This window comes from Kogia breviceps, chromosome 1 (genome assembly GCF_026419965.1).
Source record: "Kogia breviceps isolate mKogBre1 chromosome 1, mKogBre1 haplotype 1, whole genome shotgun sequence".
Lineage (NCBI taxonomy): Eukaryota > Metazoa > Chordata > Mammalia > Artiodactyla > Physeteridae > Kogia > Kogia breviceps.
This window is the reverse complement of record NC_081310.1, coordinates 43,559,204-43,580,548: the sequence shown is the minus strand read 5'-3', so window position 1 is coordinate 43,580,548 and position 21,345 is coordinate 43,559,204. Positions and strand designations below refer to the sequence as shown.

The following is a 21,345-nucleotide window of genomic DNA, read 5'->3' as shown; positions in this document are numbered from 1 at the left end:
TGTTGCTAAGGTAAATTTTAAATTCCTATTGAATTTTAAAGTCGATAGATTTTTTTGTAATTAATACTAAAACCACAATTGTTCTTTAATTTGTGGCTAATTTTTAATTTCATTTATTTATTTATTTTTAACATTTATTTATTAATTTTTGGTTACGTTGGGACTTCGTTGCTGTGCCTGGGCTTTCTCTAGTTACTGCGAGCGGGTGCCACTCTTTGTTGCGGTGCATGGGCTTCTTATTGAGGTAGCTTCTCTTGTTGTGGAGCACGGACTCTAGGTGCACGGGCTTCAGCAGTCATGGCACATGGGCTCAGTATTTGTGGCTTGTGGGCTCTAGAGCGCAGGCTCAGTAGTTGTGGTGCACGAGCTTAGCTGCTCCGTGGCATGTGGGATCTTCCCGGACCAGGGGTCGAACCCACGTCCCCTGCATTGGCAGGCGGATTCTTAACCACTGAGCCACAAGGGAAGCCCCTTGGCTAATTTTTTAATTTGTGCTCTGCTAAAAGTTTATTACTCCTTGCCATGACCCATATTACTAATATTGTTATTTCTCTAATCAAAATCTCTTAATAAATAGTATCCCTTTGGTATAGGAATTAGGATTTGTGAAACTCAGTTTTTTTCATCTGCTTGTTTTTATTCTTGTTCTTTCTTTCTTTTTAAGCCAAAGAAACTAACAGATACTTTGATTCCTGAAGAATTTCATATTGTGTCAAATACAGGAGTTTCAGGTTTGGAGTGTTATGATGAGTGAGTACTGTTGTATATACTGAATATCTGACAAGTTGAACTGTTTCCTACTTCCCAGACATAGAGGAACCTGAGCAGTTCACTCATGTTCCCAAGCAATATCTACACTGAAGTGAGTAAACATCTGGCTTACCATCCTAATACAATTTAAGAAAGGTATCAAAAACTAATGAAAAAAGTCTTACTTAAAAGAGTTTGAAGCAACAAGAATTTACTGTATAGCACAGGGAACTGTGCTATTACAAGATATTGAATATCTTGTAATAACCTATAATGGAAAAAAATCTGAAAAATATATATAACTGAATCATTTTGCTGTATACCTAAAACTAACATAATATTGTAGATCAATTATATTTCAATTTTAAAAAAGAGTTTGAGATTTTAGTTTAGATTAAATCACTCTCTGTCTTTTCCTACTGTTTAATTTTGAATTAAAAAAAAATAGATCTTTGTTCTGAATGCTTGCTGTGCCTCTTTGGGAATGGTTTTGAGCAATGACAAAGGAAAATAGCCCTCTAAGTTGGAATCTCATAATGCGCACTCTAGGGCTTAGCTCCAGACTTCAGACTAGTCATTTCAAGTTTTCTTTGATTCCTGCTAATGGGATTGAAAATGGGATCTTGCTTTTATTTTCTGAAACAACACTTGAATGTTTCATAGTTTTAAAAACTAGAACTTTGGATTAGGTTTTATAGTAAAATATCCAGAAGCTGTCACTCTTTTTACCTTATCCAATACATATGTTAAATGGCATTTCCTTATGATGGTGGGTTTCAGGACAATATTTTGCCAAAGGGAACTAAATGGAACTCATTTTTTGGGTAACTTTTAATTTTATATAATTTCAAAATTATAAAAAAGTTACAAAAATGGGACGGGGAACTCCTGTATACCCTCTATGCTGACTCACTGAGTGTTTACATTTTGCCTCATTTGCTTTAATGCAAACACACACACACTTAAACTATTCAAGAGTAGGTTGGAGGCCCTCATGACCCTTTGCCACCAAATACTTTAGTGTGTATTTCCTTGTAACCCACTACTTACAGATCTTTTTGATGACTTTTTTAGCTCCATCATTCTTGTATATGTTAGTTGCCATTTTACAATATAGACTCATAGATTTCTGTTTCTTTCAGTGAGTTATAATTCTTTGCTATTGTTGATGTTCAAATTTTTCCTGATTTTGCTAATGCCAGATCCTTTGAGTTGGCTCTTGTGTTCTTTAGGCATGTCCCCATCATTCTTTGAATGTTCTCTTATTTTCCGGCTCAGTAAGATTTTCAGGTTCATCTTGTATTTCCCAACTCCAGCTTTGGAGTGAGCTATGAGTCACTTCTCCATGGAGTACTGTTTTCCTTTTAGTGGAGAAGAGTTCTTAGAAACCAAGATCTGGATGCTAGGTGTACTTATTGCTCCTGGGGTATCATTGCTTTAGTCCCTCTCACATACTCATTTTTGAAACTTTTTTGAGTCTTTATATTCCCTGGATATTCTTCACTAATCAAAATTCTGAAAGTGGACCTTATTAACCAACTGTGTTCCAGGGAACAGAACCAAAGGAAGTGTTTTTTAACTAGGGGAAGAAAAAATATATATAAATAATAATGAATTTGAAGAATTACCATGAGATTCTCATTGTGATACCCATTTATCATGGGTATATATCATTATACGCATTTAGGTATAAGCAAGTACTTCCAGAGGACAGATATATATGCTGGGCATCAGGAAGATTGGCTTCTAGTTTCAGCTCTGCTTATTAATTTTATAACCTGTTTAGTCACTTAACTTTGTTGACTTCAGTGTTCTTAAAACATTCTTCCACCTTTGAAATGTCATTTTTCTTAATGAATCAAAGAAATTTTTGTATTGTGATACGTTGAAGAATGTGATTAAAGCTCTTTTACTTAAAATTTTTTAAAATATTGTAAGTATCATTATATCTGTGTCTGTAGAGTCTAAGGCTATTTAAGTATCCTCTTGTGTGTAAAACAATGGACCTTTCTGATTGTCTCCAAGCTTCTCAATTCTGTGAGGTCTTAAGTTTTTCATGTCTTGTTATGTGATAAATAGGCCAGACAGTTTTCTTACAATAATATTTACCTGTCTTATTTATTGCAGCAAATATACTACTCTCCTCACAGATAGTGAAAATAGACTATTGCTCTTCCCATCCATGTAAGTACAGCTTATTTTTGAGAGTGTTTCTAAGAAGGAATAACTATATACACATATTTTCCTTTTTATTGGTACTTTATTACACAAAAATATTAAAATTACCACAGAAAGCCAAGATAATAATTGCCTACAATTCTATCATTTAATCAGTGTTTTCATTTGTCCAACTGCATATTGATTTTTTACATATTTATAATAATATCAAATTGCTAAAACCACTTTTTTTTTACCATTTTAAATGGGTTTTTTTGGTTTGTTTTTAAATTTTATTTTATTGTGGTAAGAATACTTAACATGAGATCTACCCTCTTAATAAAATTTTAAGTGTGCAATACAATACTGTAACTATAGGCACAGTGTTTGTACAGCAGAACTGTAGAACCTTGGGTAAATGAAATATTATGCCCATTGATGAGCAACTTTCCATTTCCTTCTCCCCTCAGCCCCTGCAAACCACCATTCCACTTTCTGATGCTATGAGTTTGACTATTTTAGATACCCCATGTAAGTGGAATCACACAGTATTTGTTTTTCTGTGACTGGCTTATTTCACTTAGCATAATGTCCTCTAGGGACATTCATGTTGTTGCATATTATAGAATTTCCTTCTTTTTTTAAAGCTGAACAATATTCCAGTATGTGTGTATGTATGTGTGTGTGTGTGTGTGTGTGTGTATACGTATATATATATATATATATATATATATATATATATATATATATATATATATATACGTATACACACACACACACACACACACACACACTACATTTTCTTTATCCATTCATCGATGGACATTTAGGTTGTTTCCACATCTTGGCTATTGTGAATAGTGCTTCAGTGAACATGGGAGTGTTAATGTCTCTTCAAGATCCTTTTTTTTTTTTTTTCTTTTGGCCACACCATGCGGCATGCAGTATCATAGACCCCTGCAGGGATCAGATCCGTGCCCCCTGCAGTGGAAGCATGGATTCTTAACCCCTGGACTGCCGGGGAAGTCCCTCTCTTCGAGACCCTGATTTCAAGTGGGATTGCTGGATCATATATAAAATACTTTTATATTCTAAATTTAACCATTAGTGTTTCTCCATTTTGCTGTAGGCTTTTTTTCTTATCTATCCCTTGTCCCTTTTCTTTTATATTGTGAAGTAGCAGATCTTAGCAGCTTGGTGTTTATTACTCCACATTTTTCTGTGTTCTTACAATCTTACACAATAAGGGTATAGAGTTTTTTTGGGAGGTGGAACATTATTTTCTTTTATGAAAAAGAGGATCATACTATTTGCATTTTCATTGGTTTTTGTTTTGTTTTTGTATTTTGTTTTACTGTATTACTGATATCCCACTAGATTAGTATTGTACATATAGGTGTAACACTTTAAAATACCATTAATATTCCATAGTATGTACATTTTCTTTATACATATTATGTTCCTTTTGCCATCTGAGCATGGCCTACTGTAACACTAGTTATATATGTCTGCCATCTTAATCTTTTAGGAAACCTAATAAGAGAGTAGAAGTGGTCCAGCTGAATGATGTGATGGATACTATGCTAGAGAGGGCTGGTGTGGAAAATCAGGCATATACAGGGCCAACCAAGGTAATTACAAAGATCAATGTAAACCAGTGGTTAAGAGCATGCACTCTGGAGGTAGAATGCCTGGATTGGACTCCTGACCCTGCCATTTATTAGCTGATGACCTTGGGCCGGTCATTTAATGTATTCGTAGCTTGATTTCCTCATCTATAAATTACAGATAATAATATTATTTACCTCATTAGGGTTGTTGTAGAGATTAAATGACATAATGAATGTAGATTGCTTAGGACAGTGCTTGGCATGTGGTAAACATTGTATAATTAATTTTTAGTCATTATTATTGTATTTAATTGAATATAAGGCACCACTGATTATAAGACCCTTATTATTTTATGTACCACTAAAAACACTGCCAATTAAACCATGCTTTCTTCTCACTTATAATTTTTATTTTGCACCTAATGAAAGAGCTCTTTCAGTCTTACATAGATACAGATGTTTTTCTTTATGGGCTATTTCTCTTTTGTTTTATAAATTTTTATTTTTATAGAATTTGAAACTTATAGACAAGTTCAATATAAGGCACTCCTATGTAACCTTTACCCAGGTTTGGTAATTGTTTACACTGTGCGCTATTGGCTTTGTCATTCTCTTTCCCTCTCCATGTATCTCTATGTGTATGGTTTTTTTCTGAACCATTTTAGAGTAAGCTGGCAACCTCATGCCTCTTTATCACCAAACATTTTAGGGTATATTTCCTATAAATAAGGACAATCTCTTATATATCCATAATATAGTTATCAAAATCAGGAAATTTAGCATTGATATGATAGTATTAATCTAATATAGTTCATATTCAAGTTTCAAATTTTATTAATTGTCCCTGTAATGGCTTTTATAGCTATTTTCCCCTCCATTTCAGGATCCCAGGATCACACAGTGCTTTTAGTTGTCATGTTCCTTTAGACAGCTATAACCTGAAACTGTTCTTTGTTTTTCTTGACCTCAATATCTATAGAATGTTCCTTAATTTTGGTTTGTCTGATGTGTACTTATTCAATTCAGGTTTTGTATTTTTGGCAGGGTTAACAGTGGTGATATTGTGACTTTCTCAGTGCATCATATAAAGAGGTGCATGATTAGACATAGATTTGTTTTAATATATCATTTTTTATATATGTTTATAAAGGAAAATGTAAGTGAACAAATTAATCAAGAAGTTTCTAAAACTTATTCACATTGAGTGCTTACCTCCTAAGATGTTTTTTACTGGCAAGACTGTAATAAATACTGATTATCTTACTTATCTTTTGCCAGATGCACAAGCTACTTCATATATTGAAGAAGGAACAGACCATTTATAATATAGTATTTCATGAACTTATTCGACAAGTCAGTGTGGACTGTGCAGATAGAGGAGAACTACTATCCAAAATCAGGTTAGAGCTGTTATTGGAGTACCCCAGTTTCCTCCTGAATTTTATATTAGAATTGTATTTATATCTGCTTTTAAGAAAATCACAAAAGTAACTTCTCTACTCTATTGATAATAAGGGACCTAAGTGCATTTCTATTATATTTTCTATAGTAAAAATATATTAGTTGAGAACTTCCTTAAGGTGATTTCTGTTGGGATGTTTGACACCATATTCTTTTATGATTCGGAGTGAAGTGCTACGTGAGAAAGTAGAAAAAGTATAGATTCTGGAGACAAACCAGTCTGATTTTAAATCATCATCTAGGTGTGTGACCTTGGTAAAAGTCTACCCCTTAGTTTGCTTATTTGTAAATGAAGACAGTAACTATGTGAAAATTTTTGTTTTTTTAAATTAATTAATTAATTAATTAATTTTTTGCCACGTCGGGTCTTCATTGCTGCACGCGGGCTTTTTCTCTAGTTGTGGTGAGCGGGGCCTACTCTTCATTGTGATGCGCAGGCTTCTCACTGCGGTGGCTTCTCTTGTTGTGTAGCACGGGCTCTAAGCATGCGGGCTTCAGTAGTTGCGGCACGTGGGCTCTAGAGCGCAGGCTCAGTAGTTGTGGCGCACGGGCTTAGCTGCTCAGTGGCATGTGGGATCTTCCCGGACCAGGGGTTCAACCCGCGTCCCCTGCATTGGCAGGAGGATTCTTAACCACTGCGCCACCAGGGAAGTCCCACTATGTGAAAATTTTTCATTCTTGAATGATATTTACTGAGTTTCTACTCTGTGTCAGGCATTAAGATGCTTCATAGACTAATGCAAGCACAGAAGTAGGTGCTCAATACAAATGATTATTATAGATGATGATGATAACTATTATTACTATAATTCTTCTTCTTATGACTATGGCACTTTCCAAAGCAGAAAGGAATAGTAGAATTAGAATACTGGGTTCAAATTATACATCTGCAGCTTCCTTGCCATGAAACCATAGGCAAATTATTAGATTTCTCTGAATATCTGTTTCTCCTGAATGGGAATTAATAATATAAACTTGCCCTATTTGCCACTATCTGATTTGTGGAAACAGAGTCTGCCTATCTGACGGTGCTGAGAAACTAGGAGCAAAGCCATTAGTAGGAGACTGGTCAAGAATAGATACTAAGGAGTAAGTTGTTGGAACACCATCAAGAGCTGCAGAATGCCCAATTAGAATGAGGATAGGGACAACTAAAGGCTCAGCTGTCACTCTAAAAACAAAGCCAGGAGAGATAGATGAGGATTCATTGCAGAGGAAGTAGATAACTAACTATGTATCCAAACCTTCCTTTAATGAGGAATTGGTGTGAGTGGGACTCTTCCAGCTGATTTCAGGAGTTAGTTTCTAGGGGCCAAAATAGGGTGGGGCCCTATTCCAGGAAGTCTAGACAGAAAGAGATAGATAGGCAAGTCAAAGCCGAATTTCTTTAAGAAAAATTGAGCCAGACACTAGGGAGACAAAAATACTGACTCCAAAGTGCCAGAGTTAGAATCAGAATGGGGTTTCAAAGCTAAGGTTTTTGAATGGGGTAGAGTTGGAGTTTAAGAATACAGAGTACGTGGGGATAAGCAATGAGGTTTCAGGGTGGTTTCTGCAAACATTCTTGTGTTTGTGAAATGGTGAATCATTCAGTAGGTCCACTAGAATGATCTAGTGTCTGGCATTTTGTTGTGTTAGGAGCTCTTTGAAGGTCTAGGGCCTACCTTCAATGAGGAAGACTTCTGTTGTCCTGAGCCTGGTATCTTATAGAGTCCTCCCTGTTTCACAAGATTGTTGTGAGGATCCAGTAGATGTCCCCAGTAAATGGTAATACCACGCATGCCCTGGAAATACTCTATATCAGCCCCATTTGCTTGTCACTATAGTTTTCTGCTCTGTGTCTTTTTTTTTTCTTCTCTGGCTGCATTGGGTCTTTGTTGCTGTGCCCGGGCTTTCTCTAGTTGCAGAGAGCAAGGGCTACTCTTTGTTTTGGTACACAGGCTTCTCATTGTGGTAGCTTCTCTTGTTGCAGAGCACAGGCTCTAGGCATGCAGGCTTCAGTAGTTGTGGCTCTCACGCTCTACAATGCAGGCTCAGTAGTTGTGGCACATGGGCTTTGTTGCTCCATGACATGTGGGATCTTCCTGGACCAGGGATTGAACACATGTCCCCTGCATTGGCAGGCAGATTCTTATCCACTGCACCACTAGGGAAGTCCCTGCCCTGTGTCTTTCTGATAAGCTTGTGTGTGTCTCTGCTTTTCATGCAACTGTCTCTTAGGCCTGTTACTGTAGAAGGAGGGTTTTGTATGAAACAGAGATTCATAATAACCATTTTTTATAGAGGGAAGAATGACAGATTGGTTATAAGCTGAATAAGACTCAGATTACACAGAAATAGGACTACTGCAGTAATTATTTTTGGTTGACACTATAAATATCTTTGCATGTAGGCATCTGACATTTTTCAGTTATTGTTATTTTTATTTTTTCCAATATTTTATTAAGGGAATTTCCAAATACCCATATAAAAATTGAAAGAATTTTACTGTAAGCACACATATATCTAGATTCTGCCGTTAACATTATACTGTTCTCGCGTTATTGCTTGTCTGTCCATCTAGCCATGCTTCTATTTATCCACCAACTTGATGTACTTCAAAGTAAAATGCAGACATCAGTGTATTTCTCTCAAATACTTCAGCATGTCTATCATTAATCAGAGTTCATTATTTATTTGCCTTTTTTTTCCTTTTTAAGTAAAATTTACATATAATAAAATGAACAAATCTTGTCTGCATTTATTGACTTTTGACAGATACATACACTTAAATAACCCAAACCCTTATCAAGATATAGGGTATTACGGTCACCTCACAAAGTTCCTTAATGCTCTTTCCCTGGAAATGCCCACCCCTCCTTCTCCAGAAGTTCTGACTTATTTGAATCTTAGATTAGTTTTGCCTATTTAGGAACTTCATACAAATGGGATCATACAGTATATACTCTTTTATGTAAGGCTTCTTTCACATAGCATGTTTTTGCAATTCATCCACATTGTGCATATATGGGCAGTTTGTTCTTTTTTATTGCTGAGTGGTATTCCATTGTATGAATGGAACAAAAAGCAGTTTATCTGTTTTCCTATTGATGGGCACTGTTTCCAGTTTGGGGCTATTATGAATAAAGCTACTGTGAACATTCTTGTAAGAATCTTTCTGTGAACATGTGCTTTCATTTCTTGGGTAAATATGTAGGAATGGGATTGGTAGTTCATAAGTTTGTTTTTTTAATTTTTTTTCAAAAATTGTTTATTTTTACACAAATTTTAAAGATTACGTTCCATTTACACTTATTAAAAAATATTGGCTATATTCCCCATGTTGTACAAAACATCATAAAGTAAGTTTAAGTTTATCTATTTATTTATTTATTGTCCATGCCTCACGGCATGCGGGATCTTAATTCCCCATCCAGGGATCAGACCTGTGCCCCCTGCAGTGGAAGCACGGAGTCTACCACTGTACCGCCAGGGAAGTCCCAGTTTAAGTTTATTCTTATAAGAAATTATCAAGGGTTGGAGTCAAGATGGTAGTGTGGGAAGATGTGGAGTTAGCATCTCCCCACAACTAGGGTGCCTGCCACTGGTGGGGGGACTCTGACACCCAAGGAGATGGGAGAAACCCCAAAGTGAACCGGTAGGACATAGGGGGACTGAGGGGGGAGGAGAACTGGAGGCCAAACAGGATCGGTGACCCTGAGGCAGGGGAGATCAGGAGAGGCAGGTAGGAGGGGCCCTCCAGGAGGAGCGAGAGAGGAGTGGAGGGCATTTTCCCTGCCCATTCAGGCCTGGGGAGGCTGCTTAGCTCCCAGGCGGGTCCCCTGCCCTCCAAGGCTCCCCCCTCCGCCCCCACAAGCCGCATTGGTCCTGGAGGTACAGGAAGGAGGCCAGGGAGATCAGGAGAGGCAGGCAGGAGGGGCCCTCATAGACTGGAGGAGCAGGAGAGGAGAGGAGGGCGTTTGCCTCGCCCAGTCGAGCCCAGGAAGCCTGCTGGGCTCCCAGATGAGGTCCACTGCCCTCTGAGACCCGGGATGGGGGGCATACCTGGGACGCTTCTGTTCTGTGAGCCTAAGCCCCACCCCCACAGCCCCCAGGGCCTTTTTCAGCCCTGTGGGTCCTGAGCATTGGCCCCGCCCACCACCCAAACTTCACCGTTGCTTAGGCCCCGCCCTCCACAGCCAAGGCTTTCCCCACCCTTTTTTTTTTTTTTTTCCTTTTCCCTCCTCCCCTTTTTTACTATTGTGGTACTGATGTACCTTCTGGTTGTTGATTCACCTATATTTTAATTGTTATATTCTTTCTAGCATATCTGTTAGTTTCCTAGTCTAATTTTATTTTATTTTATTTTATTTATTTATTTATTTTTTTAAATTTTAATTTTGGCTGCGTTGGGTCTTCGTTTCTGTGCGAGGGCTTTCTCTAGTTGCGGCGAGCGGGGGCCACTCTTCATCACAGTGCGCGGGCCTCTCACTGTCACAGCCTCTCTTGTTGCGGAGCACAGGCTCCAGACGCGCAGGCTCAGTAGTTGTGGCTCACGGGCCCAGCTGCTCCGCGGCATGTGGGATCCTCCCAGACCAGGGCTCGAACCCGTGTCCCCTGCATCGGCATGCAGACTCTCAACCACTGCGCCACCAGGGAAGCCCTAATTTTATTTTATACTTTGTTATTGTTTGGTTTTTTTTGCTGCCCCATGCGGCTTGAGGGATCTTGGTTCATGAGCCAGAAGTTGGGCTGAAGCTCCTACGGTGGGAACTCCAAGTCCGAACCACTGGACTAACAGAGAACCTCAGACCCCAGGGAATATTCATTGGAGCGAGGTCTCATGGAGTTCCTCATCTCAGCACCAAGACACAGCTCTACCCAATAGCCTACAAACTCCAGTGTTGGAAGCCTCGGGCCAAACAACCAGTAAGACAGGAACACAATCCCACTCAAAAAAAAAAAAAAAAAAAATGAGATGGCAAAAAAATACGTCACAGATGAAGGAGCAAGGTAAAAACCTACAAGACCAAATAAATGAAGAGGAAATAGGCTATCTACCTGAAAAAGAATTCAGAGTAATGAAAGTAAAGATGATCCAGAATCTTGGAAATAGAATGGAGGCATGGATTGAGAAAATAAGGTATTTAACAAAGAACTAGAAGAACTAAAGAACAAAGAAAGATGAACAACACAATAACTGAAATGAAAAATACACTAGAAGAAATCAATAACAGAATAACTGAGGCAGAAGAACGAATAAGTGAGCTGGAAGACCAAATGATGGAACTAACTACTGAGGAGCAGAATAAAGAAAAAAGAATGAAAAGAATTGAAGACAATCTGAGAGACCACTGGGACAACACTAAACGCACCAACATTCAAATTATAGGGGTCCAGAAGAAGAGAAAAAGAAAGTATCTGAGAAAATATTTGAAAAGATTATAGTTGAAAACTGCCCTAATATGGGAAAGGAAATAGTCACCCAGGTCCAGGAAGCACAGAGAGTCCCATACAGGATAAACTCTAGGAAAAACACACCAAGACACATATTAATCAAAGTAACAAAAATTAAATTCAAAGAAAAAATATTAAAAGCAGCAAGGGAAAAACAAAAAATAACATACAATGGAATCCCCATAAGGTTATCAGCTGATTTTTCAGTGAAACTCTGCAGGCCAGAAGGGAGTGGCAGGATATACTTAAATTGATGAAAGAGAAAAACCTACAACCAAGTTTACTCTACCCAGCAAGGATCTCATTCAGATTTGATGGAGAAGTCAAAAGCTTTTCAGACAAGCAAAGGCTAAGAGAATTCAGCACCACTGAACCAGTTTTAAAACAAATGCTAAAGAAACTTCTTCTCTAGGCAGGAAACACAAGAGAAGAAAAAGACCCACACAAAAAAACCCAAAACAATTAAGAAAATTGTAATGGGAACATACATATCGATAATTACCTTGAATGTAAATGGATTAAATGCTCCATCCAAAAGACACAGACTGGCTGAATAGATACAAAAACCAGAGCCATATATATGCTGTCTACAAGAGACCCACTTCAGACCTAGGGACACATACAGACTGAAAGTGAAGGGATGGAAAAAGATATTCCATGCAAATGGAAATCATAAGAAAGCTGGAGTAGCAATACTCATATCAGGTAAAATAGACTTTAAAGACTGTTACAAGAGACAAGGAGGGACACTACATAATGATCAAAGGATAAATCCAAGAAGATATAACAATTATCAATGTTTATGCACCCAACATGGGAGCACCTCAATACATAAGGCAAATGCTAACAACCATGAAAGGAGAAATCGACAGTAACACAATAATAGTAGGGGACTTTAACACCCAACTTACACCAATGGACAGATCATCCAAGCAGAAAATAAATAAGGAAACACAAGCTTTAAATAACACAATAGTTCAGATAGATTTAATTGATATTTATAGAACATTCCACCCAAAAGTGGCAGAGTACACTTTCTTCTCAAGTGCACATGGAACATTCTCCAGGATAGATCACATCTTCAGACACAAATCACACCTTGGAAAATTTGAGAAAATTGAAATAGTATCAAGCATCTTTTCTGACCACAGCATTATGAGATTGGAAATCAATTACGGGAAAGAAACTGTAAAAAACACAAATACATGGAGGCTAAACAGTGAGCTACTAAATAACCAAGAGATCACTGAAGAAATCAAAGAAGAAATTTAAAAATACATAGAAACAAATGACAACGAAAATATAACAACCCAAAACCTATGGGATGCAGCAGAAGCAGTTCTAAGAGGGAAGAATCAATCTCACCTCAAGAAACAAGAAAAATCTCAAGTAATCAATCTAACCCTACCCTTAAAACAACTAGAGAGAGAAGAACAAAGAAAACCCAAAGTCAGTAGAAGGAAAGGAATCATAAAGATCAGAGCAGGGCTTCCCTGGTGGCACAGTGGTTGAGAGTCCACCTGCCGATGCAGGGGACACAGGTTTGTGCCCTGGTCTGGGAGGATCCCACATGCCGCAGAGCGTCTAGGCCTGTGAGCCATGGCCGCTGAGCCTGCGTATCCGGAGCCTGTGCTCCGCAACAGGAGAGGCCACAACAGTGAGAGGCCTGTGTACCGCCAAAAAAAAAAGAGCAGAAATAAATGAAATAGAAATGAAGAAAACAATAGTAAAGAGCAATAAAACTAAAAGCTGGTTATTTGAGAAGATAAACAAAATTGATAAACCCTTAGCCAGACTCATCAAGAAAAAAAGGAAGAGGACACAAATCAATAATATTAGAAATGAAAAAAGAGAAATCACAACTGACACTGCAGAAATAAAGGATTATAAGAGACCAAACAACTGTATGCCAATAAAATGGACAACCTGGAAGAAATGGACAAAGTCCTGGAAGGGTACAATTTTCCAAGACTGAACCAGGAAGAATTAGAAAATATAAACAGGCCTATCACAACTAATGAAACTGAAACCATAATTTAAAATCTTCCAACAAACAAAAGTCCAGGACCAGTTGGCTTCACAGGTGAATTCTATCAAACATTTAGAGAAAAGCTAACACTGATCCTTCTCAAACTTTTCCAAAAAATTGCAGAAGGAGAAACACTCCCAAATTTATTCTACGAAGCCACCATCACCCTGATACCAAAACCAGACAAAGATACCACAAAAAAAGAAAATTATAGACCAATATCACTGATGAACATAGATGCAAAAATCCTGAACAAAATACTAGCAAACAGAACCCAACAGCACATTAAAAGGATCATATACCATGATCAATTAAGATTTATCCCAGGGACGTAAGGATTCTTCAATATACGCAAATCAATCAATGTGATACACCACATTAACAAATTAAGGGATAAAAACCATATGATCCTCTCACTAGATGCAGAAAAAGCTTCTGACAAAATTCAACACCTGGACTTCCCTGGTGGCTCAGTGGTTAAGAATCCGCCTGCCAGTGCAGGGGACACGGGTTCGAGCCCTGGTCTGGGAAGATTCCACATGCCGCGGTGCAACTAAGTTCATGAGCCACAACTGCTGAGCCCGCGTGCCAAAAAAGAAAAAAAAAAAAAAATTCAACACCCATTTGTGATAAAAATTCTCCAGAAAATGGGCATAGAGGGAAACTACCTCAACATAATAAAGGCCATATATGAGAAACCCACAGCAAGCATCATACGCAATGGTGAAAAACTGAAAGCATCTCCACTAAGATCAAGAACAAGACAAGGATGACCACTCTCTCCACTCTCATTCAACTTAGTTTTGGAAGTCCTAGCCATAGCAATCAGAGAAGAAAAAGAAGTAAAAGAAATACAAATGGGAAAAGAAGAAGTAAAACTGTCACTCTTTGCTGATGACATGATACTATACGTAGAAAATCATAAAGATACCACCAGAAAACTACTAGAACTAATCAGTGAATTTGGTAAAGTTGCAGGATACAAAATTAATGCACGGAAATCTCTGGCTTTCCTATACACCAACGACAAAAAAATCAGAAAGAGAAATTAAGGAAACACTCCCATTTACCACTGCAATGAAAAGACTAAAGTACCTAGGAATAAACCTCCCTAACGTGGAGAAACACTTGTATTCAGAAAACTATAAAACTCCGATGAAAGAAATCGAAGATGACATAAACAGATGGAGAAATATACTATGTTCTTGGATTGGAAGAATCAATACTGTGAAAATGACTGTACTACCCAAAGCAATCTACAGATTCAGTGCAGTCCCTATCAAACTACCAATGGCATTCTTCACAGAATTAGAACAAAAATATCTTACAATTTGTATAGAAACACAAAAGACCCCGAACAGCCAAGGCAGTCTTGGGAAAGAAAAACGGAGTTGGAGGAATCAAGCTCCCCAATTTCAAACTATACCACAAAGCTACAGTAGACAAGACAGTGTGGTACTGGCACAAAAACAGAAATATAGATCAATGGTACAGGATAGAATGCCCAGAGATAAACCCACACATATATGGGCACCTAGTTTATGACAAAGGAGGCAAGAAATTACAATGGAGAAAAGACAGCCTCTTCAATAAGTGGTGCTGGGAAAACTGGACAGCTACATGTAAAAGAATGAAATTAGAACACTACCTAACACCATACACAAAAATAAACTCCAAATGGATTAAAGACTTAAATGTAAGATCAGACAATGTAAAACTCTTAGAGGAAAGCATAGGAAAAACACTCTTTGACATAAACCACAGCAAGATCTTTTTTGACCCACCTCTTAGAGTAATGGAAATAAAAACAAAAATAAACAAATGGCACTTAATTACACTTAAAAGTTTTGCACAGCAAAGGAAACCATAAGCAAGACAAAAAGATGACCCTCAGAATGGGAGAAAATATTTGCAAATGAAACAACAGACAAAGGATTAATCTCCAAAATATACAAACAGCTCATGGAGCTCAATATAAAAAAAACAAACAATTCAGTTAAAAAATGGATGGAAGATCTAAATAGAAATTTCACCAAGGAAGACATACAGATGGCCAAGAGGCACATGAAAAGATGCTCAGCATCACTAATTATTAGAGAAATGCAAATCAAAACTACAATGAGGTATCACCTTGCACCTGTCAGAATGACCATTATCAAAAAATCTAGAAACAATAAATGCTGGAAAGGGTGTGGTGAAAAGGGAACCCTCCTGTACTGTTGGTGGGAATGTGAATTGATACAACCACTATGGAAAACAGTATGGAGGTTCCTTAAAAAACTAAAAATAGAACTACCATATGACCCAGCAATCCCACTAGTGGGCATATACCCTGAGAAAACCATAATTCAAAAAGAGACATGTACCACAATGTTCATTGCATCACTATTCACAATAGCCAGGACATGGAACCAACCGAAATGTCTATCGACAGATGAATGGATAAAGAAGATGTGGCACATATATACAATGGAATATTACTCAGCCATTAAAAGAAATGAAATTGAGTTATTTGTAGTCAGGTGGATGGACCTAGAGTCTCTTGCATAGAGTGAAGTAAGTCAGAAAGTGAAAAACAAATACCGTACACTAACGCATATATATGGAGTCTAAAGAAAAAGTACTGATGAACCTAGTTGCAGGGCAGGAATAAAGAGGTAGACATAGAGAATGGACTTGAGGACATGGGGTGGGAGGGTGAAGCTGGGACGAAGTGAGAGTAGCATTGATATATATACACTACCAAATGTAAAATAGTTGACTGGTGGGAAGCAGCAGCACAGCACAGGGAGATCAGCTCCGTGCTTTGCGATGACCTAGAGGAGTGGGATAGGGAGGATAGGACGGAGGCTCAAGAGGGAGGGCATATGGGGACATGTTTATGCATATGGCTGATTCACTTTGTTGTGTAACAGAAACTAACACAGTATCGTGAAGCAGTTATACTCCAATAAAGATCTATTAGAAATATATGTATATGAAAAAAAAAGGGGGATAATCATACTTTTACCTAAAGTGTTTGTACCATTATATACTCCTGCTAACAGTGTGTGAGAGTTCTGGTTGCTCCATATTTTTGCCAACATTTAGTTATGTAGTTCTTTTTAATTTTGGACATTATGGTGGATGTATAATGCTTTTAACCTACATTTCCCTGACAACTCTTTTTTTTTTTTCTTTTAAGATTTATTTATTTTTGGCTGTGTCAGGTCTTAGTTGCAGCACATGGGATCTTTTTTGTTGAGGCATGTGGATCTTTTGTTGCGGTGCATGGACTCTTTGTTGTGATGCACGGGCTTCTCTCTAGTTGTGACATGCAGGTTTATTTTTTTTCTCTTCTTTAGTTGTGGTGTGCCGGCTCCAGGGCAGGTGGGCTCTGTAGTGGTGGCACGGGTTCCAGAACACATGGGCTCTGTAATCTGTGGCATGCAGGCTCTCTAGTTGAGGCATGTAAGCTCAGTAGTTGTGGCACACAGGCTTAGTTGCCCTGTGGCATATGGCCTCTTAGTTCCCTGACCAGGGATTGAACCCACGTTCCCTGCATAGCAAGGTGGATTCTTTACTACTGGACCATCAGGGAAGTCCCTCCCTGCCAACTCTTGATGTTGAACACTTTTTCATGAGCTTATTGACCATATATTCTTTTTGTGAAATGTCTGTGCAAATCTTTTGCCTAGTTTTATTTTATTTATTTATTTATTTATTTATTTTTTATTATTTTTTGTGGTACACAGGCCTCTCACTGTTGTGGCCTCTCCCGTCGCGGAGCACAGTCTCCGGATGTGCAGTCTCAGTGGCCATGGCTCACGGGCCCAGCCACTCCACGGCATGTGGGATCTTCCGGGACCGGGGCACGAACCTGCGTCCCCTGCATCGGCAGGCGACTCCCAACCACTGCGCCACCAGGGAAGCCCTTGCCTAGTTTTAAATCAGGTTGTTTGTCTTTTTATTATTGAGCTTTAGGAGTTCTTTATATATCTCAGAAACTAGTCTTTCGTTATATATATAATTTTATATTTACATATATTTTAATGTATTTTAAAACATACATACAGCTTACCCTTGAACAACGTGAGTTTAAACTGCATGGGCCTACTTAAGCATGGATTTTTTTTTTTCTAATAAATGCAGTACTACATGATCCATGGTTGGTGGATTTGAAACCATAGATACAGAGGGCTAACTATGGGACTTGAGCATCGTTGGATTTTGGAGTCCACAGTGGGTCCTGGAACCAATCCCCCACAGATACCAAGGGATGACTGTCCACAGATTTTCAACTGCAGAGGAGTGGGCGCCCCAACCCCTGCAGTGTTCAAGGATTGACTATACGTAATAGTTTCTCCCAGCTTGTTACTTACCTATTCATTTTTTAAAAAATGTGCTCACCTTACTTTCTTTTAAAAAATAAAAAGTTTAAAAAAAAAAAAAAAAGTTTTAGGACTTCCCTGGTGGTGCAGTGGTTAAGAATCCGCCTGCCAATGAAGGGGACACGGGTTCGAGCCCTGGTCCGGGAAGATCCCACATGCCATGGAGCAGCTAAGCCCATGTGCCACAACTACTGAAGCCTACATGCCTAGAGCCTGTGCTCCTCAACAAGAGACACCACCATAATGAGGAGCCCACACACTGCAACCAAGAGTAGCCCCTGCTCGCCGCAACTAGAGAAAGCCCACGTGCAGCAACAAAGACCCAATGCAGCCAAAAATAAATAAATAAAATAAATAAATTTATTTAAAAAATAGTTTTAGATCTACAGAAGAATTGAACATATAATATAGAGAGTGTCCATATACCCCTCCGTGCTCTGTATACAGTTTCTCTCATTATTAACATCTTGTGTTAATGTAGTATATTTGTTATAATTAATGAACCAATATATCGATATTATTGACTAAAGTTCATAGTTTACATTAAGGTTTATTCTTTTGTTATACAGTTCTATGGATTTTGACAAATGCATATTTTTCAACCATAGAAAGGAATGAAATACTGATACATGATTTACCATGGATGAACCATTATGCTAGATGAAAGAAGCTAGTCACAAAAGATCACATATTGTATGATTCAGTTTATATGAAATGTCCAGAAGAGGCAAATCTAGACAAAGTAGATTAGTAGTTGCTAGGAAATGAGAAAGAGGAATGGAGAGTGACTGCTAACGGGTACCATTAAGAGGTGTTTGAGGATGATGAAAATACTCCAGAATTAGATAGGTTGAGGGTTTCACAACTTTGTGAATATACTAAACACATTATCATACACTTTTAAAGGGTGAATTTTATAGCATGTAAATTATATCTCAATAAAAATTACGAAGTGTTCCTCAGTAGTCCTCTCATCATTGTGATTCCTCATTTACATTGCCCATATTACTTTGTGTATCAAATTTCACATAAGAAAAAATTTAAATACCTCCTTTATATAAGTGTAATCTACCTTCCTATAACTTCTACCTGCTAATCCTAATTTTGTACTCTGAAAATCCTCAAAAGAAGTCCATTCTTTCTTTCATCTTATGGCTCTTTAAATATCTGAAAACAGCCATTTTGTCTTTCCTCTTATGCATTCTTTTACTTACGCTAAACATCCCCAGTTCTTTCAAGTTGTCTTAGTGAAATATACTACACATGGAGAGCACAGTAATTTGTCCATGTTGATTTCAAAATATGTTATCAGTCAGTATCACAACATAACAGTATCATACAGAATAGTTTCATGGTCCTAAAAACCCTTGTGCATCACCTATTTATCCCTCCTCCCTTCCCATACCCCCTCACCCTGAACCCTCAGTAACCACTGATCTTTTTACTGTCCCTATCCTTTTTCTCTTTTCTAGAACATCATACAGTTGAGGTAATATGTTATTTGGTCTTTCCCGACTGGTTTCTTTACTCTCACTTGAATTTTAATCTGATGAAAACTTTCCTGACCATTATTTTGTGGAATTCATTAAATTCTGGGCACCATATCCTTGCTTTGGAACAATTTGACTATGATGTGTGTTGGTGTAGTTTTCTTCATGGTTTTTTTTTTTTTTTTTTTTTTTTTTTTGCGTTATGCGGGCCTCTCACTGCCACGGCCTCTCCCGTTGCGGAGCACAGGCTCCGGTCGCACAGGCCCAGCGGCCATGGCTCACGGGCTCAGTTGCTCCACGGCATGTGGGATCCTCCCGGACCAGGGCACGAACCCGTGTCTCCTGCATCGGCAGGCGGACTCCCAACCACTGCGCCACCAGGGAAGCCCTCTTCATGTTTCTTATGCTTGGTATTCATTGAGCCTTTTTTTTTTTAACATCTTTTTTTTTTTCTTTAAACATCTTTATTGGAGTATAACTGATTTACAATAGTGTGTTAGTTTCTCCTTTACATCAAAGTGAATCAGTTATACATATACATATGTTCCCATATCTCTTCCCTCTTGCGTCACCCTCTCTCCCACCCTCCCTATCCCACCCCTCTAGGTAGTCACAAAGCACAGAGGTGATCTCCCTGTGCTATGTGGCAGCTTCCCACTAGCTATCTAATTTACATTTGGTAGTGTATATATGTCCCATCCCCTCTCTCACTTTGTCACAACTTACCCTTCCCCCTCCCCATATCCTCAAGTCCATGCTCTAGTAGGTCTGTGTTTTATTCCCATCCTACCACTAATCTCTTCATGACATTTTTTTTTCTTAGAGTCCATATGTATGTGTTAGCATATGGTATTTGTTTTTCTCCTTCTGACTTACTTCACTCTGTATGACAGACTCCAGGTCTATCCACCTCATTACAAATAACTCAGTTTCATTTCTTTTTATGGCTGGGTAATATTCCATTGTATATATGTGCCACATCTTCTTTATCCATTCATCTGTTGATGGACACTTAGGTTGCTTCCATGTCCTGGCTATTGTAAATAGAGCTGCAAAGAACATTTTGGTACATGAGTCTTTCTGAATTATGGTTTTCTCAGGGTATATGCCCAGTAGTGGGATTGCTGGGTCGTATGGTAGTTCTATTTTAGTTTTGTAAGGAACCTCCATACTGTTCTCCATAGTGGCTGTATCAATTTACATTCCCACCAGCAGTGCAAGAGTGTTCCCTTTTCTCCACACCCTCTCCAGCATTTATTGTTTCTAGAGTTTTTGATGATGGCCAATCTGACCGGTGTGAGATGATATCTCATTGTAGTTTTGATTTGCATTTCTCTAATGATTAATGATGTTGAGCATTCTTTCATGTGTTTGTTGGCAATCTGTATATCTTCTTTGGGGAAATGTCTATTTAGTTCTTCTGCCCATTTTTGGATTGGCTTCTTTGTTTTTTTGTTATTGAGCTGCATGAGTTGCTTATAAATTTTGGATATTAATCCTTTGTCAGTTGCTTCATTTGCAAATATTTTCTCCCATTCTGAGGATTGTCTTTTGGTGTTGTTTATGGTATCCTTTGCTGTGCAAAAGCTTTTAAGTTTCATTGGGTCCCATTGGTTTATTTTTGTTTTTATTTCCATTTCTGTAGGAGGTGTGTCAAAAAGGATCTTGCTGTGATTTATGTCATAGAGTGTTCTGCCTATGTTTTCCTCTAAGAGTTTGATAGTGTCTGGCCTTACATTTAGGTCTTTAACCCATTTTGAGTTTATTTTTGTGTGTGGTGTAAGGGAGTGTTCTAATTTCATACTTTTACATGTTCCTGTCCAGTTTTCCCAGCACCACTTATTGAAGAGGCTGTCTTTTCTCCACTGTATATCCTTCCCTCCTTTATCAAAGATAAGGTGACCATATGTGTGGGGGTTTATCTCTGGGCTTTCTATGCTGTTCCATTGATCTATATTTCTGTTTTTTGCCAGTACCATACTGTCTTGATTACTGTAGTCTTGTAGTATAGTCTGAAGTCAGGGACCTGATTCCTCCAGCTC

The 21,345-nt window shown here is 38.2% G+C and overlaps 1 protein-coding gene across 1 annotated transcript in view; it reads left to right on the top strand.

The window, feature by feature from the left end:
* The window catches only part of AXDND1 (axonemal dynein light chain domain containing 1), an 83,891-nt gene that overhangs the window by 5,867 nt on the left and 56,679 nt on the right, over positions 1-21,345 (top strand). Inside the window, exons 6-9 of the mRNA XM_067017430.1 lie at positions 665-750; positions 2,878-2,934; positions 4,436-4,538; positions 5,796-5,917. Of these exons, the coding sequence (XP_066873531.1) occupies positions 665-750; positions 2,878-2,934; positions 4,436-4,538; positions 5,796-5,917 (368 nt within the window). The remainder of the gene's footprint in view (positions 1-664; positions 751-2,877; positions 2,935-4,435; positions 4,539-5,795; positions 5,918-21,345) is intronic.